An 18,487-nucleotide genomic window follows, 5' to 3' on the forward strand; every position below is an offset into this window, starting at 1 on the left:
TCCTCCTCCAATGATAATCTACTTCTGGGCCACTACTCTGGGCCTGCGTTGGCCCCTTTGGCTCGGGACTTATCTCACCCTCTGTCAGGTTTCCAACAAGAGGACAACCTACTGTTCTTATTAGCACTCCTGTGCTAATGCAGAGGAGGGCCACACTGCACCACCGGAACTGGCGAGGCCCCATCTTCTCCTGGATCAGGAACTTGTCTGAATTGCGACACGTGGATCCAGGTATCTCTTTCAGCAACCTTCACCGCAGTGGGGGTGGTCAGAAGAACTTGGTACGGCCCTCTCCAACGGGGGTCCTTCCAGCTCTTTCTCCTGAAATCTTTGACCACCACGAAATCACCTGGGCTCAAACAGTGCTCAGCTCCACCTGCCAAGTTCGGCAAAGATGCCTTCACTCGAGGAAAGAGAGTCTTGAGAACACTGTTAAGGGTGACACAATACTCAACCATGTCTTCCTCCATTCCTTGCAGGGACAACCTGTTCTGGGTGAAAGGTGTGTTCGTCATTCGCATAGGATGGCCAGTGACTGTATGGGATCTTCCTCTCATACTCATCAGTGCCAATGGAAACCCATGTCAGGCTTGTTTCACCAATCAATTTGACAAATTGGTTCGCCCTCTCTATCCCAAGCCAAATCAAACATTTCTTGCAGAAATGTTCTGCAAACACAGTAAAACCTACACATTGGCAAGAAAATGGAAAGTACAACGGGGCATGGCTGGTCTGCTCCACTCATCCAGCCATACACCTGAGGCATCTTTACGACAGCACCCAGCCCACTTGTGTCTCTCTGACTCATCAGCCGTTGCCTGCAAAGCAACAACGTCATCAACAGAGAAAGGGTTGGTGGGAGCTGGAACTGCTGCCATCTGCAGGAGAGGGGAAACAGAAGAGGAAGCAGCCAATTTAGCTGCATGGTCAGCTTTAGCGTTCCCCAGAGAAATGTTGTCATTAGAGGAAGAATGTGCTTGACACTTGATTATAGAAACAAAGGAGGGTAGCTGGACAGCCTGTAAGAGAGACAAAACAAGGTTACTGTGTGCAATCTGTTTTCCAGACAAGGTCAAAAACCCTCTATTCTTCCACAATGTTCCAAAATCATGCACAACACCGAACGCATATCTGCTATCAGTGTAAATGTTAACAGAGCTGTCCTTTTCCAAAATACAAGCTCTAGTCAAGTCAAAAAGTTATGCCGCCTGGGCTGATAAGTGGGAAGGGAGTCGAGCACTCTCCACAGTTTCCAAAACAGTCACAACAGCATAACCAACTAATTGATCCCCTTTTTCATTTCTCTGGGCAGACCCATCTACAAAAAAACTCAGTCTGGATTGTCTAACGGGGTGTCTCAATTCCAATCTAGGGCTACAGTCAATTTCAATAGTCACGTCACAGTCATGATCTTCACCGGCATCTGTTGTAGGGAGAAGAGTTGAGGGGTTAACATCGTGTCAGATTAACATGAGACATCGTCAACAGAATGTTCTGATAATCTAGCAGTCTCGCAGGCGTCAAATGAGCCGTTCTTGCCTGTGTAATAATTGCATGCACAGCATGGGGCACATGGACGGTTAGGGAAGACATAGCCACAATATCAGAACATGCCAAAACAGCTTCAGTAGCAGCCGCTACCGATCTCAAACAGGAAACCATTCCCCTGATCACACTATCGATTTGTTTAGAATAATAACCAACAGGTCTATATATCCCACACCATGATACTGTGTCAAAACTGCTGACATAAACCCACTCGCCTCCGAAACAAAGAGATGGAAGGGTTTATTATGGTCTGGCAAACCCAAGCAAGGGGTAGACATTAATTTTTGTTTCAATTTTACCAATGCCATCTCTACGTCCAGACCACAACTTCACTCGCATCCATCTTTCTACCATAGTTCAACCGCTGCAGGATTGTATTTATCTCTGCATAGTCTTTCAACCATGGTCAGTAACCAGCCACACCCAACAAAGACATAATGTGCTGCTTGGTAAAAGGTTTAGGAAAAGCCTTAATTGCCTCTAATCTGTTTTTGGAGAGGGCGCGACCCTCAGAAGTAATGTCATGACCCAAATATTTAACGGAGCTCCGGCATAATTGCATTTTACTCTGGGAAACTTTATGACCATTTTCTGCCAAAAAAATCAACAATGCCCTAGTGTCCTGGTGACATATCTCCTCTGATTGTGAGCAAACCAACAAATTGTCAACATACTGAACCAAAGAACTCCCACAGTTGTAGCAACTCCAGTCTCGCCCTCCGTCAGCTCCAGCAGGGGCCCCTCGGCCTCTACCTCTTTGGTTTCCACGGTTGCCACCATTTTCTCTATGTCCTCTTCCTCCTCCATAGTACATCAGCTGTGCCTTCTTCAGTGTCTTTCCGTCCTTAGTTTCATTTTCCTTCAACTGTCTTTCCGCATGGGTTATATATGGCTTTACATCAGACAGTGGTTTCGTTTCCCATGCAATACAAGTTGTAGTTACAGCTGTCTTCAGATCTTGTATCAGGCCTGTCACCACAGCATGGCACAATAGGCTGCTGAATGAGTCTGTCAGGCATTAACATTTTAGTCATTTAGCAGACGCTCTTATCCAGAGCGACTTACAGTTAGTGAGTGCATACATTTTTCATACTGCCCCCCCCGTGGGAATCGAACCCACAACCCTGCCGTTGCAAGCGCCATGCTCTACCTACTGAGCTACAGGAGGCCATCAGGCCTGAGTGTTGGAGGAAGACTGTCCATTATTTCCATGAAGTCACTACATTTTTCATCAGTTCTCTGTTTGGTGGAATGGATTTTCTGCCAGTCTGTGCGTTTGGGGAAAGCAGCCTTTATAGCGGTAAAAACTGCATCCAGCTTGTCACCACGATCAGTGACTGGTACATCGCGGTCCCACATGTTTATAGTCCTACCATATACATTTCAAGCAGCGGCAGTCTTCAATTTCTCTGGTGGTGGGGTTGTACATGGAGATGATTGCTTTTCCCTCTTCCTCAAACCTCACATCATCCTTTGCTGGGTCAACGACATCGTCCACTATTGCTTTTATTTCGTCAACATCCCACGGTTTCTCCATTTCCAACATCCCACCTCCATTGGGGTTGGGGTAGCATATTATTGAGAACATTCCCTCAAGCTTCTTTTGGGGGTTTTCTTTTTATCCTTATCTTTTCTGCTTTGTCCTTCGTTGCTGTCCTCGCTGCTGCTCCTTTTATCTTTGTCTTGGCTTCTTCCTTCTTCACTGACGTCATTCTTCCTGCTTGCACTCCTTAATTTGCCTCTTGTTTCTCTACTTTCTTCTTTTCTCTTACATTTCTCCAGTTATTTTCTGAGCTCTTCTAGCTCCTCTTCTTCACTCTCCCTCTCCTCTGTTCCTCTCTGCTCGTTCGCTCTGGTCCTTGTTTTTGTTGTTAGCTTTCAGCTCCTAATCCCACGGCACCTCCACCTGGCACAGGCCCAACCCCAACTGGGTTAGGAGGGGAAACCATCTCAGTCTGCTGGTGGAGGATTCGGCAGTGGCGGATACAACTAGTGGTACCCTTACATACTAGTGGTACCCTTCTTCTACATCTTTATGTTCAATTTTATTGGTTTTATAATTGTTCTTTTATTTTTATTCAAATTCATTGAAGTTGACTTACTGAAATTCAGTAGATATGTCCCTCCAGCTCACAGTAAAAGTCTGGTCTGGGCGGATCCACGTCGTCTTTGTTCAGATGGGAATTTCCCTTGCACGCCTTCACATGGAATGTGCCACCGGTGTTCCCTCGCAGACCTTCACTGGGATGCTCCACAGGTAGAATCACTGATCCTGTTTGTGATGCCAGATTGTGGTGGAAATTCAACACCAGCGACACCTGAAGTCAATCTTAAATTAATTACTCTATTTGTCAGCTAGCTGGAGAGGTTCCAACAAACTTAATGCACCTTAGTGAATGTCTGTATACTGCTATACACAGACAAGTTATATTTGCATGATTTAGCTTAATGAATTCATCATTGCCGGTGGCTCGCACGTGTGACTGACCAATACCTCATGATGCTCTCTCTCTCTCCAAGTTGAGACCTTGTAACTGAGATACCTTGGTCGTTCCCATAGCAATATTCAGGGCGTACTGCCAAGTTGAGGATCAGTGATCGTGAAGATTCCTCCGTACATGATCAGGCAGTCACCTGCATGAACCCATCTACAAGAAGTAGCATTGATTTTGATACACAAACATAACATTTCCCTTACACATCCCTTTTGTTAAAGGTACATTCAAGTAATGTTCACCATGTTTTTTTAACAGAATCTACTGCACATTATTTTCATTTATACAACGGGTGGGTCTAATCCTGAATGCTGATTGGTTAAAACTGCATTCCAGCCGGTGTCTATTCCACAAGTTACTACCAGCTAAATCTATGATGTTAAAATGCCTATTTACTCTGTTCCATCTGCGAATCCACTGTCTCATCAGCCCAGCCAGGCAATTTATAAACCTTATCTCCACTATAAAAAGCATCTAGACATTATCTCACATTTCTTCTAGATAAACATTTAGTTTTCAACAGCGAAGATTTGTATAAACCTTGCTGTCTGTCTCTCCGACATTTGCAACATTGTTTCAATATTCAATTCGATCTCCAGCTGTCCAATAGTAATGAAGGTGTCAGGATGAGACAGACAGGTAGGCAGCTTTTCTCAGCCAGTTGGAATCATGAATCTGCATAATTTTACGGATATATACAAATAACTATCAATAGAAAACAGGTCAAACGAAACGAAGTGCAGCTAGTTTGCAGTCTTTCCCGCTTCAGTTTGAAGTGATTGTGTTAGCTGTGTTGTTGTCTAGCTCCTCTGAACAACACAAGTGTCCTAACGAGAGAGCACATTTTCAATGACAGGCTCATTACACTAGCCAATCAAAACGCATGGGTTGTACCATTTACATTAGCGTGTGTTGTATACTGTGGTTGTATGAAGTTTGTAGACAGACATTAGCACTTTTTTCGGACTGTAAAGACAGAAGTTCAATTGGAAGACCGATAGTTTTCATCTGGCTGATCGCAATTTATTTTTGGGCCCATCAATTCCTCAGGTATGTAGCTAGCTAATGTTTGTTATACCAAATACATCGAATGTAGATTGTATTTGCTAGCGATGTGTTCCAAGAGTCTGAACCAAAGCGACTGCTCATCGATAGGAATGAATGATAACTCTGAAAGTCATTCAAGGTATGGAGATTTAGTGTGAATAACAACACCTGAATCGAATGTGGCAGTACTAGTTGGGCATTTTCGCGATGCCCAGCATGAATTAACGAGATTCTTTGTAGCTATCTAGCTTAGTCTGCAGACATGCTGGAGTGTTTGGATCTAGCTAGGTTTTCAGACAATTCAGCTGTCGGTTCTTTGGTTTTAGAAAATCTCCCTCAACCATAGGGTTTGACTGCTAACGTTATCTAGTTAGGTATTTTGGCTGGCACGTGAATGGACCGTCTAATTTATCTTGCTGTAAATCAGGTAACTACCTTACCAACCTCGCCAAACCAAACGTAAACGAGCCTAGTAATGTAAACCTTGAGTGTGTTTTATGTAGCTAACGTTAGATTAATAACTAAATTCGTGTCGAACATTCCTTCTCTATTTGATCCATAGTTATCAAGGTACTCTTGTAATCAGATTGGTGTTTATTTTTGTTACTTGTCGAACACGGACTGTTGTGTGCAATGTGAGGTGCAAGCCTGCAGTTCACTTTCAAATGTATTAATAATCTTAGCTGGCTAGCTAATAATACAACCAGGTCTCAGAGCATATCGTATTATTCTGTATGTAAATGCGAGACACTCATTTAATATGGTATGGTATGTATTCATTTGCTAACTAACGTTAGCTAGGCTAGCGGTTAAAGTTACGGTTAGGTTAAATGGTTAGCTAAAAGGGTTAGGTAAGTACACTGAACAAAAATATAAGCGCAACATGTAAAGTGTTGGTTTCATGAGCTGAAATAAAAAAATCCCTGAAATTGTGCACAAATTTTTTACATGCCTGTTAGTGAACATTTCTCCTTTGCCAAGATAATCCATCTACCTGAAAGGTGTGGCATATCAAGAAGCTCATTAAACAGCATGGTCATTACACAAATGTACCTTGTGCGGGGGACAATAAAAGGCCACTCTAAAATGTGCAGTTTTGTCTCACAACACAATGTCACAGATGTCTCAAGTTTTGAGAGAGCGTGCAATTGGCATGCTTACTGCAGGAATGTCCACCAGAGCTGTTGCCAGTGAATTGAATGTTCATTTCTCTACCATAAGCTGCCCCCAACATCGTTTTAGAGAATTTGGCAGTACGTCCAACCGCCCTCACAACCGCAGACCACGTGTAACTACGCCAGCCCAGGACCTCCACATCCACCTTCTTCACCTGGGGGGTATTACTGTCTGTAATAAAGCCCTTTTGTGGGAAAAAAATCATTCTGATTGGCTGTGCCTGGCTCCCCAGTGGGTGGGCCTATGCCCTCCAAGGCCCACCCGTGGCTGCACCCCTGCCCAGTCATGTGAAATCCGTAGATTAGGGCCTAAATAATTAATTTCAATTGACTTATTTCCTTATATGAACTGTAACTCAGTAAAAACGTAGAAATTGTTTATATTGTTGTTCAGTATAGTTGCAAAGTAGCTAAACATTTGTAAGTAGTTGCAAAGTTTCAAAAATGCTAAAGTTGTCCGTGATGAGATTTGAACACGCAACCTTTGGGTTGCTAGACATTCGCGTTATATATAGCCCCCCCATCCACCCCGACCAACCACCCTTCATCCCGGATTTACATTTACTATGTTAAGTCTAGTCTGAAACCAGTCAGAATAATGTCACTACCTACAATATATTCAATAAAATATAGTGTATATCCCATTGCTGCTTAATCTGCTAAGTGAGTACTGACACTTTCTATTGTGGAAGGCTTGGGTGTTGTTAGTGGTGTTGCATAACTATGTTCAAGTACCTGCTGAGGCTTGTCTTTTCCAGGTGTCAGAAATTTCTGTAGTTTTTTTTTTCAGCCAAGAAACCTAACCACCAATCAAACTACCACACCTACCTTTTTTCAGGGTTCCAAGGACAGTTTGAGTGTTCAGTAATTTACAGTAACTGGAAAGACTAGTGTGAAAGAACCCTCCCTCCCTCCCTCCCTCCCTCCCTCGTGTATAGCATGGGCACTCCAGCACTTCTTTCAGCATTTTGTGCGAATTGCATTGTTGTGTGGACACAGGGGTGTGGTAATAGGTAGAGGGCTTCATGTAGCAAGAGGTGGTTGATGTGCTGATTCTCTGTTGTCATCTATGCCCATAATTAGATTGCCCTTTGAAGACAGGGATCTGATGAATAGCAAATGCTGTGTGTGCATCATCTGGCATCATTTCAGAGAAGCCAAAGCGAAGTAACCATGGAAACACCCACAAATTGAGCATTATGCCCTGTCTGTCTCATTCCTTAGCAAAAGTTGGCAGTGATTCATTCCATTGTCAAATGATATGATGGTTCTTCTGAATGTGGCCTGTTCACTTGAATGGTTGAAATTTAATCATGAACCTTTTATTTTAGCTGTGCACTCACTTGTTTGATGGAGGCCACATTGTTTCCCCTTCCAAAAAATAACAAAGAGTGGAAGTAGAACCGTTGTTTTTCTTGATATTTAAAACTTCTGAGCATGGAACAGCTTGTTCTAGTTGTAGTCATGTTTGGCAAGACAACAGTATTGCGTTGTTGAATTCGGAAATGTCCTGGCGCCCAGGTCAGATTTCCTGTGTTATATGTTCTGCTTTACAATGGTTCTTCTATGTTTACAGTCAGGGTCTAAAATTGGCAGGTGAGGTCTACTATTTCACCTGCAACGTTGGCGGGTGGTTAGGGCTCCACAGTGCGAGCATTTCACTAGCAGTTGTGAATAAAAATAGTAAAGTATGATCACATTAATAGTTAAATGCTGTAGTAGCTGTTTTCAAAGTATTTCTGCCGTTTTGTTTCATAGCTGGTAAATTAATCGCACAAAGTCAAAGAACTACGAATCCTATAGTATAGTCTATCCCATCTTGCGCTGCTGTGCGCAGGTGAAGAGCTGAGTGAAATATTCATTTTAGAAGTGCTGAGCACAGGCATAAAAGTCAAATTTATTTGAAACGAAAGTCTACTGAAGTGAGACTTTGTCCCTATGTTTCTTGGCAATTTACATTGTTTTGTTCACAAGCTATGTTGTTTTTCAATGTTTGAGTTCCAACTGCTAGGGAAAAGAAGACAACACGTCTACTAGTCGGATTTATTCTCACAAACATGACTCGAGTCGCTTTACCACTGTAACAAAGATTTGTATAACTAAACCAGGATAGACCGAAGCCTGTCCTTTTTAAATGGGAACAAATGAGTCAATGTGGGTAGAACAAGCAATGAGGTGGGCAGAGCCAAGCACGAGCTAGCGAGATCCTATTAGCGCGTTCTAGCATATATTTGCATATTTTGGTTAGGGAACGCCTACTCTGAAGAGTGCGTGTGCAATAACTAAATTTGACTTTGCACTCCTAAACAACAAACATTTTTGAAACTTTGGCAAAGGGTAAAGTCTACAAAACGTTGTCCACTCTGTTCGTAACATATTTTAGTTTTGGGAACAGAAAACTGTATTGAGATCAAATGTTTCATCGATGAGAAAATTAGCAGAATGTGGGCCAAAATCCATCTCGTTCCATCTTCTCCCACTGCCGGCCACAGGGCTTTCCACTCACTACCATCTTTGGTAGCCAATCGGATGCTTCACATTTGTACATCCAGTGAAATATCTTTCTCATTGTTCTATCTGTGACTGTAACCTCCTGCCGTTAAAGGGGTAGGTAAAAATTTGTCTCATCTGTGATTCTCACAAAAAATTATATTAAATTAAACAATATACCACATTTATTTCTAACTAGTAATACATTTATTGTTTTAGAAACATTACAAAGCATGCTCATTTGTTTTATTACACAGTGGCAGGTGGACCAAAAAGTTAACTTTTTAGGCCCTCTTTACAGTTCTATTCTTAATGCTTCTTATAAATGACCAGAACATGCCATTACTTCATTTCCCACATCATATTGCAAATACTTTGTGGTGCAGTTTAGGCCACACATTTCACCATGGTCATGCTAGGCTACACAAACATAATCATGACTAATTATTTGTTCACCTCTAAGAAGGTTAGCAGGCTTATGTAACACTGTTGATTATCCTCTTAATGGAGGAGAAAGGCCAACTGTGCTTGATATAGTTGTTATTCCAGAGGCTGGATTTTCTCAACTTTGCCTGGCTAGAATGTCAGCCTACTGAGCCTAGTAGATGAAAACATGCAGCCAGGTAGACCTTGCAATCCCATTTGACTGTATCTTTATCATCCTAAAGTCAACAATATGTTACTGGTCAAATGGTTAGGAAATGGTAAGTGCCGTGGGTGTAGTAACTGGTGACTGAGATGCCTATTTGTTGAACTCAAAGCCTATATGAGGGCTATTCAACATATTCTTACGGGGGACAGATGTAAAAAAATAAATAAAATAAAAAACACGTGAGTCGAGGTGCAACCAAAACAATTTATCAACATTGAAAGGAAAAGGTGAAACGCTCACTCACCATTATTTTTGTTTTATTTAAACAATTATTAATAGCTTCTGTAGCTCAGCTGGTAGAGCACGGTGCTTGTAACGCCAGGGTAGTGGGTTCGATCCCCGGGACCACCCATACACAAAAATTTATGCACGCATGACTGTAAGTCGCTTTGGATAAAAGCGTCTGCTAAATGGCATATTATTATTGTTATTATATTATTAATTAGGTCATTTTAAAATCTTAACTAAGCATCTCAATAAATAAGACAGATATGTCAAATCAGGTATTGCCAAATTCCAGGCTGAAGGAAGTATGCTTTGAATTCATTTTTCTCAGTCATTAGGTGTTTTTTGTCATCCCCTTCTAACGAGTCCTTGTGAGCATCAGAGAGGGAAATGGAAGGCATGTACGTGTTCCTGAGAGTTGTAGCTTTAAGGAATGGGGTCATAGCTTAAACCGTTCAAACGCTAGAGACAAATTCGTATGAAGAAAAAAGAATTAACATGCCACATAGGCACTAGAAACCACACTATAGACAACCACCTTAGTGCTTGTCATTTTGGCACTGAATGTCAGATTTGGGCAGGGATTCTTTCCCCGGATCTTTTATTAATGTTCAGAATTGATCAAAGGTCCAGTATAAATGAATAAACGGGCCGGATCTGGCCTGCGGGCCGCCAGTTGAATAGCCCTGGCCTATAGTGTGTACACTACAGATTGAGAACAAGGACCACAGGGGTATGAGATCTGGGTGTAGGCAATATAGTCGCCTGTGTCCCTTGTAGACGTTGTCTCCTGTCAGCCAAACAGAGTTGACATGGACGCTCTCTCCCTCCTGATGAGGTGTGTTGCCCAGACATGGCCTGATTAAACTTGCATGGCATCTCCGGTGTGTGTGCCAGGATCAACCCTTCGACCTGGACCCATTGCCAGACAGGAGAGCTTTATTAGGTCCATCCATGGCGCCCACACAGTGGGCTTGGACAGCAATTATTTCCTGTTGCTTTTTTGGACACAGTTGGAAAGGGCGATTTCTAGTTTTCTTACCCAGCTTTGTATTGGGATCATCTGTCTGTTGCTTAAAAATGTAATCGGTCTGGTGTGTCAAGTCAGAGGCCGTTCATCAGGTTTTTCCATTCTCCTCTCTGTCCCATGCTTTCTTTGCCAACTACGCTGCCATTCCTTCTATTCCCCCCTTTCTCCCTGTTCTCTTTTCATTTATTTTCTTCAGTCTCCTATTTTAGTTTTTCTGGCTGCAAATGAATGGGGTTCTTGACTCCCTCCCTTAGCCAGTCTTTCAGATTCACTACGGTCTCTGCCAAGGTCAGGGTACTGGTCAGCGCTATGCACTACTGCAGGGCTTTCTTTCCTCGGGAGGCTACCAGCCAATGGTCGGGGCCTAAATGGCTGCCTGCCATTATTCACTATTCAGCCAGACTGCCTTTTAGTAGCAGGTAATTTCCATGTAAAAGGACCCACGAGCACCAACATGTGAAGTTCATAGGAGCATGTCAAATGAAAGCTAAGAGTCTATATTTTTGAGAAATTAAGGCATGTATACATTTTTCAACCATTTTCCATTCTAAAAATATGGAATATGCAAACGCTTTGATTTCTTGTCAAACAGATGGAAAAGGGGTCTTAGAAAACATCTACCAGAAAAAGTCTTAAAAGGTATTAGAAATACACCAAAACACAATGTTGAAGTAAAGACCCCTGCCAACTAATATCAACACTTTTATATTTAGTTTAGGAAAACAAAAAACCAGCCTTCTGTAAGTTCAAGAAATCTTGTCTTGTGCCTTGAAATTCCGTTACCAAAAACCCACATCATTAGACATGCTCCGGAACTTTGGCGACTACTAAGTCTTTTTTAAACCTTCCGCTTTAGGCTGGATTTGTCGGTATATTTCATACATGCATAATCTATGAGCAGAATTACCAAAATTAGCCACAAAATCCCTAGTTTGAAATCAACTTGTTTTCTGGAAGTTCAGCCCCTCGCCATTTCAGCAAAGACTAGCAAGATGCACACACAATGACGTGGTGCACGTATCTTCACATATGTGACGTAGTAACAATTTTCAGGGACCACTTTTGGCTCGTGAGCGCAACTTTCAGAACTACTATACAAAACAGGAGAATCTTTTTAAAATATATTTTCAAATTTCTCTCCCTCATGAGGAGGAAGGATAATGAATGTTCACAGAAGTAACAAGTAATGGTAGACATATCAATTAGTTTGTGTTTTACTGATATCAGGTTGTGAAACATAGACAAATATGATTTGCTTCAGATTTGGTCCGGACCAACCAAATGTGGTCTTGTTTGGTAGTGGAGCTCGTTAAAATAATAGCCAGTGTGTAGAATAATACCCAAATATGCAAAGGAGGATATTGCATATTTCTACCTTTGTGTACCACTTTGGGATACATCACCATGAAGATAATGACATTCATATCCATAATTATGTATTTCTATGTAGTACAGATCTGTGACCCATGATGAAATTCCCTTACCGCAATTCTGTTACCGGGTGCAAGTCCACTTCACTTACTGTAGTTCCAAAATAACCCAAATAGATTTTTTCAGAGCCAAGGTGCCATGTCATACCTGACACCCCATTCTTTTGGCAGACATCTTTGAATCTTAATTCAGAGCAGATATTTAATAACGTTCTTGGAAAACGTGTTCACAAAAAACTGAGGGAGATTTTACCGACATGTTGTTACCAAACCTTGCATCTGCACAGTTCTTCCAGTAAATGTGTTTCTGTAAACTGTTCTGTGTAAATTGTTAAAAGTAGTCATTGTGTATAGAGTTGTATGGTTTGTTTAACTTTGAAATCAATGGTTTTTGTTTGACATATATTTTAAGTGAAAAATTTGAGTCTCAGCGCAATTCTGTTAACGTGGAATTGCCCAGCACTGTTAACCTAGTGTCAGTGTGAGATCGGCAGAGAGATTTGGGATTGACGAAGGATGCATATCGCTGTGATGTTGCACTTGTCCTTGGGCCAACCTGCACTCTGTGTCCCCTTGTGTGATTAGTTCTATGTGAATGAATGAGTGTGTGTGTGTGTGTGTGTACCAGAGACCTTGACTTGCGTTGCCACATCTTGCCCTGATGTTGAGATTGCAGAGAAGAACTGCATAGTTGGTGGTGATGTTGTGCTTACTTCAACCGATGGCGGGCACAACACAAACCTCAGATTATGTAAAATATGGTCTAACCTACAACATTTGAAAAAAAATCTGCCTTTACGTGTTTTTAGATCATTGACATTAAAGGTAAAACATTTTAATAATTTATATTTAATAAAACAAGTTTCTTCAAGAAATTACAAAAGTTTGACAACCCAGTTAAGCTTTTTAATGATATCAAACTCAACTGTTTATCTTATCCAGTGATGAAGACATGGATGTCTTATGGTAGGGCGGGGTATGCGAAATTGGTCAACTTTGAGCACATCTATCTCCTAAATGTTTTGTCATTCATGTCCACAAAGTCACTTTTTGACCACTTCTACCATGGGCAAATATGTATACAAAGTTTTGTTCAAATCGAAAGGGGTGCGGTCAAAAATGACTGAAATCAAACAGAACGACCCTTCAGAGAATAATGATAGTGTGGCATCTACTCTACATGGAATGACACATTATTTCGTGTGAAGAGGCAAATTGCTTTGTTTTTCTAACTGACATTTCACTCCCCATTTGATTATATCATATCTCGCTTCTGAGAAAGTAGTTGATTACAAAATAATGATTGTTGTGTCTGGGCTTGTCCCTCCAAACCACTCCCGCTCTCATTTGACAGTAGATTCTCCTCTTCCTCAGTTGGCTGTAAGAAGATCCATAATCTCCTCCTCTTGACTTGGTGACCTACTGTCCTATTATGGCTGAGAAGCTAGCGTCCTTCGGTAAGATGCTGCTCCGGCGACGGGCGCTGGACTGTAACCAGGAAGAGAGCCACTTTGCCCGCTGCCTGACCACGCTGGACCTTATTGCCCTGGGGGTGGGCGCCACTCTGGGGGCTGGCGTCTATGTGCTGGCTGGAGAGGTGGCCAGGGAGAAGGCCGGCCCAGCCATCGTGCTCTGCTTCCTCATCGCAGCGCTCTCCTCCGTCCTTGCTGGTCTGTGTTATGCTGAGTTTGGTGCCCGTGTGCCCAAGACTGGTTCAGCCTACATATACAGCTATGTGACTGTGGGGGAAATCTGGGCCTTCGTCACTGGCTGGAACCTCATCCTCTCCTATGTCATAGGTGAGTCAGAAGTGGGTTAGTAAAAATGAAGGATTTGAAATTAAGAAGCAAAGTGATTCAAAAATGGGCAGGAAATGTTTAATCTATTTTTGTGTAAAATTGCAAGAAACACGTTTAAAGGTAAAAGCAGGATATGAGGTGCAAGGATAACATAAATGTATGTGACTGCACACAACTCCAAGCTGCTTAAACAGCAGTGATATTTTCTGCTATACCCAGCCAGTCACTTGAGATAATCAGCAATTCTGAGTAGCTTAATAATTAGACTGAATGAATAAGATTCTGACGAGGACGTGAGCTGAAGAGGTTTTACAGGCAGATCAAGTGCCTGGTCCTTCAGAAGGATTGCCTTGTGACAGAAGGGCCCTTGAAAGTATGACTCCAACCTCTCTCATTGTAAGTCTCTTCCTCTCTCTCTCTTTCTCTTCTTCTCCCTCTCTTTCAGGCACAGCCAGTGTTGCTCGGGCCTGGAGCTCCACCTTTGACAACCTGGTTGAACAGAAGATCTCAGACTTCTTCAGAGCCTCCATGTCCATCAAGGTCCCTGGGAAGATTCTTGCTGAATACCCAGACCTCTTTGCCTTCATCCTGATCTTGCTGCTCAGTGGTAAGGCTCTCATCTCATTAACATAACTCTGAACACATTTGAAAACATTATACACACCCTCAGCGAAACTACAGCTACTAAAGAGGGTTCTCTATGGCTGCCTCTTCATTGCTGCCCTAGAGCATGGGCAGAGTGCCCATTCAGTGCAGCATTGTGATTGGCGGTGCTTGGTCGCTGCCCACGTCTGTGGCTCTGACACTTTGCTAACACCCACACAGGCCTGCTGGCGTTTGGCGTGAGCGAGTCGGCCCTGGTGAACAAGATCTTCACGGGGGTCAACCTGGTGGTGCTGGGCTTCGTCATCATCTCAGGACTGGTGAAGGGAGACTGTGCCAACTGGAGCCTCACTGTGGAGGACTTCGTCAACACAACCAACATCACTGATCCAGAGTGAGTCACCAACAGACAGATGGGCTGGGGAGCTCAGAAGGAATACTTTATAAGGCAGCAATGGTGTTTTATGTTTTAAAATAAGCCCTATGCAGTAATTGAGAGGGTACGAAAGTCTGTTTGCAACAATAGATCAAAGCTTTTACAGACATCAGCCATCAGAGGTACCAGTTCTCTTCTTGAAGACTAAATATGAAACGATTACTCTTTCTCTTGGGCATTTTTCGGTATTTTGCAGGCTACTGCAAAACCAGTCCCCTGCTCTCTTTCTTTCTCCAGGATCATTAAAGAGAAGTTTGGCACCGGGGGTTTTGCTCCATTCGGCTTCAGTGGAGTCCTGTCTGGGGCAGCAACCTGCTTCTACGCCTTTGTGGGGTTCGACTGCATCGCAACAACAAGTAGGCCATTTTCTCTTCTCTTGACACCAGTGTATGTTTTCTGTGGTTGACGACTGTCAAATTTAAACCATCTCTATCTATCTTCACAGGCGAAGAGGCCAAGAACCCTATGCGTTCCATCCCCATCGGTATCGTGGCCTCTCTGCTCATCTGTTTCTTCGCCTACTTCGGGGTGTCTGCGGCCCTCACCCTCATGATGCCCTACTACCTGCTGAACCGAGAGAGCCCGCTGCCAGAGGCCTTCAGCTATGTGCACTGGGACCCTGCCCGCTACATCGTGGCTGTGGGCTCCCTCTGTGCCCTGTCCACCAGGTGACTGGCACAGACAGTTTCCCATAGAGACTTCTCATGGCCTTGTGTGCACGTCTAGCAAACGTAGAAAGGCACCCAGATGGCAGGATATTTTTTGTTTGATATTTATTTTTGGGTCTGAACAGATGTTTCATTTCATGTACGATTCTTTCAGTTCCTTTTTTGTTGTTTGTTGTTATTTGCCTGCAACCAATTATGATGTGGAATATATGAACCAAACTTTTTTGTTTCTTGTGTTAAATGTTGATGGCCAGTCAGTGTTTGTGGACTGTCCAGAGACATGGCTGACCTCTGTGTGACGGTGATGCCTGTGTCTGAGTCCCTCTCTCTTTTCTCTGTCTAGTTTACTGGGCTCAATGTTCCCCATGCCCCGTGTAATCTATGCAATGGCTGAGGACGGCCTGCTCTTCCGCTTCCTGTCAAAGATTAACATCAAAACCAAGACCCCCCTGTTAGCCACCATCGTGTCGGGTATTGTAGCAGGTAAGCATAGCCCTTGCTTTACTCAGTATCTCCTTCGTGCACCAACGCTTAGTTTTCTGTCAACTGTTTAGCAGCTACTCTATGCTGCTTAGAATTGAAATGGATTCTTTCTCTCTGCAGCCCTGATGGCGTTCCTGTTTGATCTGGCAGCCCTGGTGGACCTGATGTCGATAGGAACTCTCCTGGCATATACACTAGTGGCTGCGTGTGTGCTTATCCTCAGGTTAGGGCAGAGGATATTGGCTAAAAAGAGTCATGTTTTCAGTCAACGTAGGGTTGACTGTTTATGTGTATTTTTCTCAGGTACCAGCCGGGCACCCTGGGCGTCAGCGGTGCCAGTGAGAAGCTGGTGGAGCTGGTGGGTCTGCAGAGGGCAACCATGGCAGAGGGGGACAGTGGGGATGAGTTTGGCCAGGAGGGTGAGGGGGAGACCAGGCCCCTCAGGGAGAGGTTCACCCTCAAGATGCTGCTGGTGCCCAGCTGTGACGTCCCCACCAAGACCTCCGGACTCATAGTGTACATCACTTCCGCTGTCATTTGTGAGTCTCCCTCTTTTGTCAGGGTGAAGTGTTGATGATGTTTAAAGCTGCTTTGGGTTTACCAGAATAGCTACACATATTTAAGTGAGGCTTTCTTGATACGTTTGGCATACTGGTTACAAATGGAAGCAGCTGTCTGATAATACAAATGAGAGAATGCATTGAAATGATTTATTACCAAGAACTGTAAAGTACACTTAAGATTCCACTATACATGCTAAAGTTCACAATCTCTCTTTTCTCTGTAGCTGTGGTGTTCACGTTGCTGTGCGTAGTGCTGGCTGTGTGGGGGGCAGAGGTGGTGAGTGGCCACCCCGTGTGGGCCACCATATGTGCGATACTGGCCTTCCTCTCTTTCCTGTGTGTGGCCATCATCTGGAGACAGCCCCCGAGCAGACAGGCACTCACCTTTAAGGTATGATGGGAGTTGTCAATCACATGACTCATTTCATGTTTGTTGTTTCATTCATCCTGAGAAACCATTTCCTATTTACTGTAGGTTTCCGTATTCTCCTAGAAACCACTGTCTGTCTGTATTTGTTTCATTGAATCATCAGCTCTTAGCTTAAAAAAATGAAATAAACATTGTTGTACTTGTTAGACTTGATTATGTCCAGTGTGTGCTAATTGTGGTTCATGTAGAAAATAAACAAACTTTTTTGAATCCCCTCAGGTACCCCTACTCCCAGTGCTGCCATTGGTCAGTATCTTTGTCAACATTTACCTCATGATGCAGCTGGATGGGCCAACGTGGTGTCGCTTTGCAGTGTGGATGGCTATTGGTTAGTGAGATCCCCACCCCCTATTATTGCTTTGCCTCTTGGTCTTGTGTCGATCTGTATTTTTACTCAACTTTGTGTTACGCAAGTACAGTGTATCAGTGAGGTTCACCTTTGACCTGCTGTAGTTTATCACTGTTTAAATCAGTTTTTCTTCCTTCTCTTTCTCCTAGGTTTTCTCATCTACTTTGGTTATGGGATTAAGAACAGTTCAGAGGCCACACCCAACCGCGGTAAATTTGAGCCAGTCCTCCGATCAAAGAGTCCCATCTATCTGGCAGAGGATGACAGTGAGGTGGAAGGGATGACACCTTAGAGGAGAATAGTGGTGGAATAGATGGTGTACGCCCCAACGGCATACCATGCAAGACGAACAGGTGCACATTCTCATCGCGTTCATTTTCAACTGTCTGGGCATTGTGCTACAACCGACTGTCTTAACTTCTCGTCTCTGTTATTCGGTCATTCCTATAATGTAGAGAGGACCTCGCATGCTAAATAGATTTTGGATGTATGTGCACTGAGATATACACTGATTGTACAAAACACTAAGAACACCTGCGCTTTCCATGACATAGACTGACCAGGTGAAAGCTATGGTCCCTTATTGATGTCACTTGTTAAATCCACTTCAATCAGTGTAGATGAAGGGGAGGAGACGGGTTAAATAAGGATTTTTAAGACTTGAGACAATTGAGACATGGATTGTGTATGTGTGCCATTCAGAGGGTGAATGGGCAAGACAGAAGATTTAAGTGCCTTTGAACAGGTTATGGTAGTAGGTGCCAGGCACACAGGATTGTGTCAAGAACTGCGACACTGCTTCACGCTCAACAGGTTCCTGTGTGTATCAAGAATGATCCACCACCCATAGGACATCCAGCCAACTTGACACAACTGTGGGTAGCATTGGAGTCAACATGGGCCAGCATCCCTGTGGAATGTTTTCGACACCTTGTAGAGTCCATGCCCCGACTAATTGAGGCTGTTCTGAGGGCAAAAGGGAGGGAGGGAGGGGTGCATGCGACTCAATATTAGGAAGGTGTTCTTAACGTTTTGTACACTCAATGTATACTCTATCAAAATGA

General features: G+C 43.3%; 1 protein-coding gene across 1 annotated transcript; it reads left to right on the forward strand.

The window, feature by feature from the left end:
* The first annotated feature begins 4,860 nt into the window (after window positions 1-4,860).
* On the forward strand, window positions 4,861-17,997 carry LOC121546492 (cationic amino acid transporter 3). The gene is made up of 12 exons (XM_041857759.1): window positions 4,861-5,093; window positions 13,467-13,891; window positions 14,337-14,498; window positions 14,717-14,888; window positions 15,168-15,286; window positions 15,376-15,598; window positions 15,942-16,081; window positions 16,202-16,304; window positions 16,385-16,620; window positions 16,869-17,035; window positions 17,294-17,402; window positions 17,573-17,997. The coding sequence occupies exons 2-12, from the start codon at window positions 13,525-13,527 to the stop codon at window positions 17,713-17,715; spliced, it is 1,941 nt and encodes a 646-aa protein (XP_041713693.1). The 5' UTR covers window positions 4,861-5,093; window positions 13,467-13,524; the 3' UTR covers window positions 17,716-17,997.
* Window positions 17,998-18,487: the final 490 nt, after the last annotated feature.

The sequence above is a fragment of the Coregonus clupeaformis genome, chromosome 3 (genome assembly GCF_020615455.1).
Source record: "Coregonus clupeaformis isolate EN_2021a chromosome 3, ASM2061545v1, whole genome shotgun sequence".
NCBI lineage: Eukaryota > Metazoa > Chordata > Actinopteri > Salmoniformes > Salmonidae > Coregonus > Coregonus clupeaformis.

What these genes read in the sequence shown, in the direction of transcription:
- LOC121546492 (XM_041857759.1), top strand. Translation starts at nt 13,525, where the DNA reads ATGGCTGAGAAGCTAGCGTCCTTCGGTAAGATGCTGCTCCGGCGACGG. An exon ending in GACAGGCACTCACCTTTAAG is followed by an intron (nt 17,036 to 17,293) that starts GTATGATGGGAG and finishes GAATCCCCTCAG; the next exon opens with GTACCCCTACTCCCAGTGCT. An exon ending in TGCAGTGTGGATGGCTATTG is followed by an intron (nt 17,403 to 17,572) that starts GTTAGTGAGATC and finishes TCTTTCTCCTAG; the next exon opens with GTTTTCTCATCTACTTTGGT.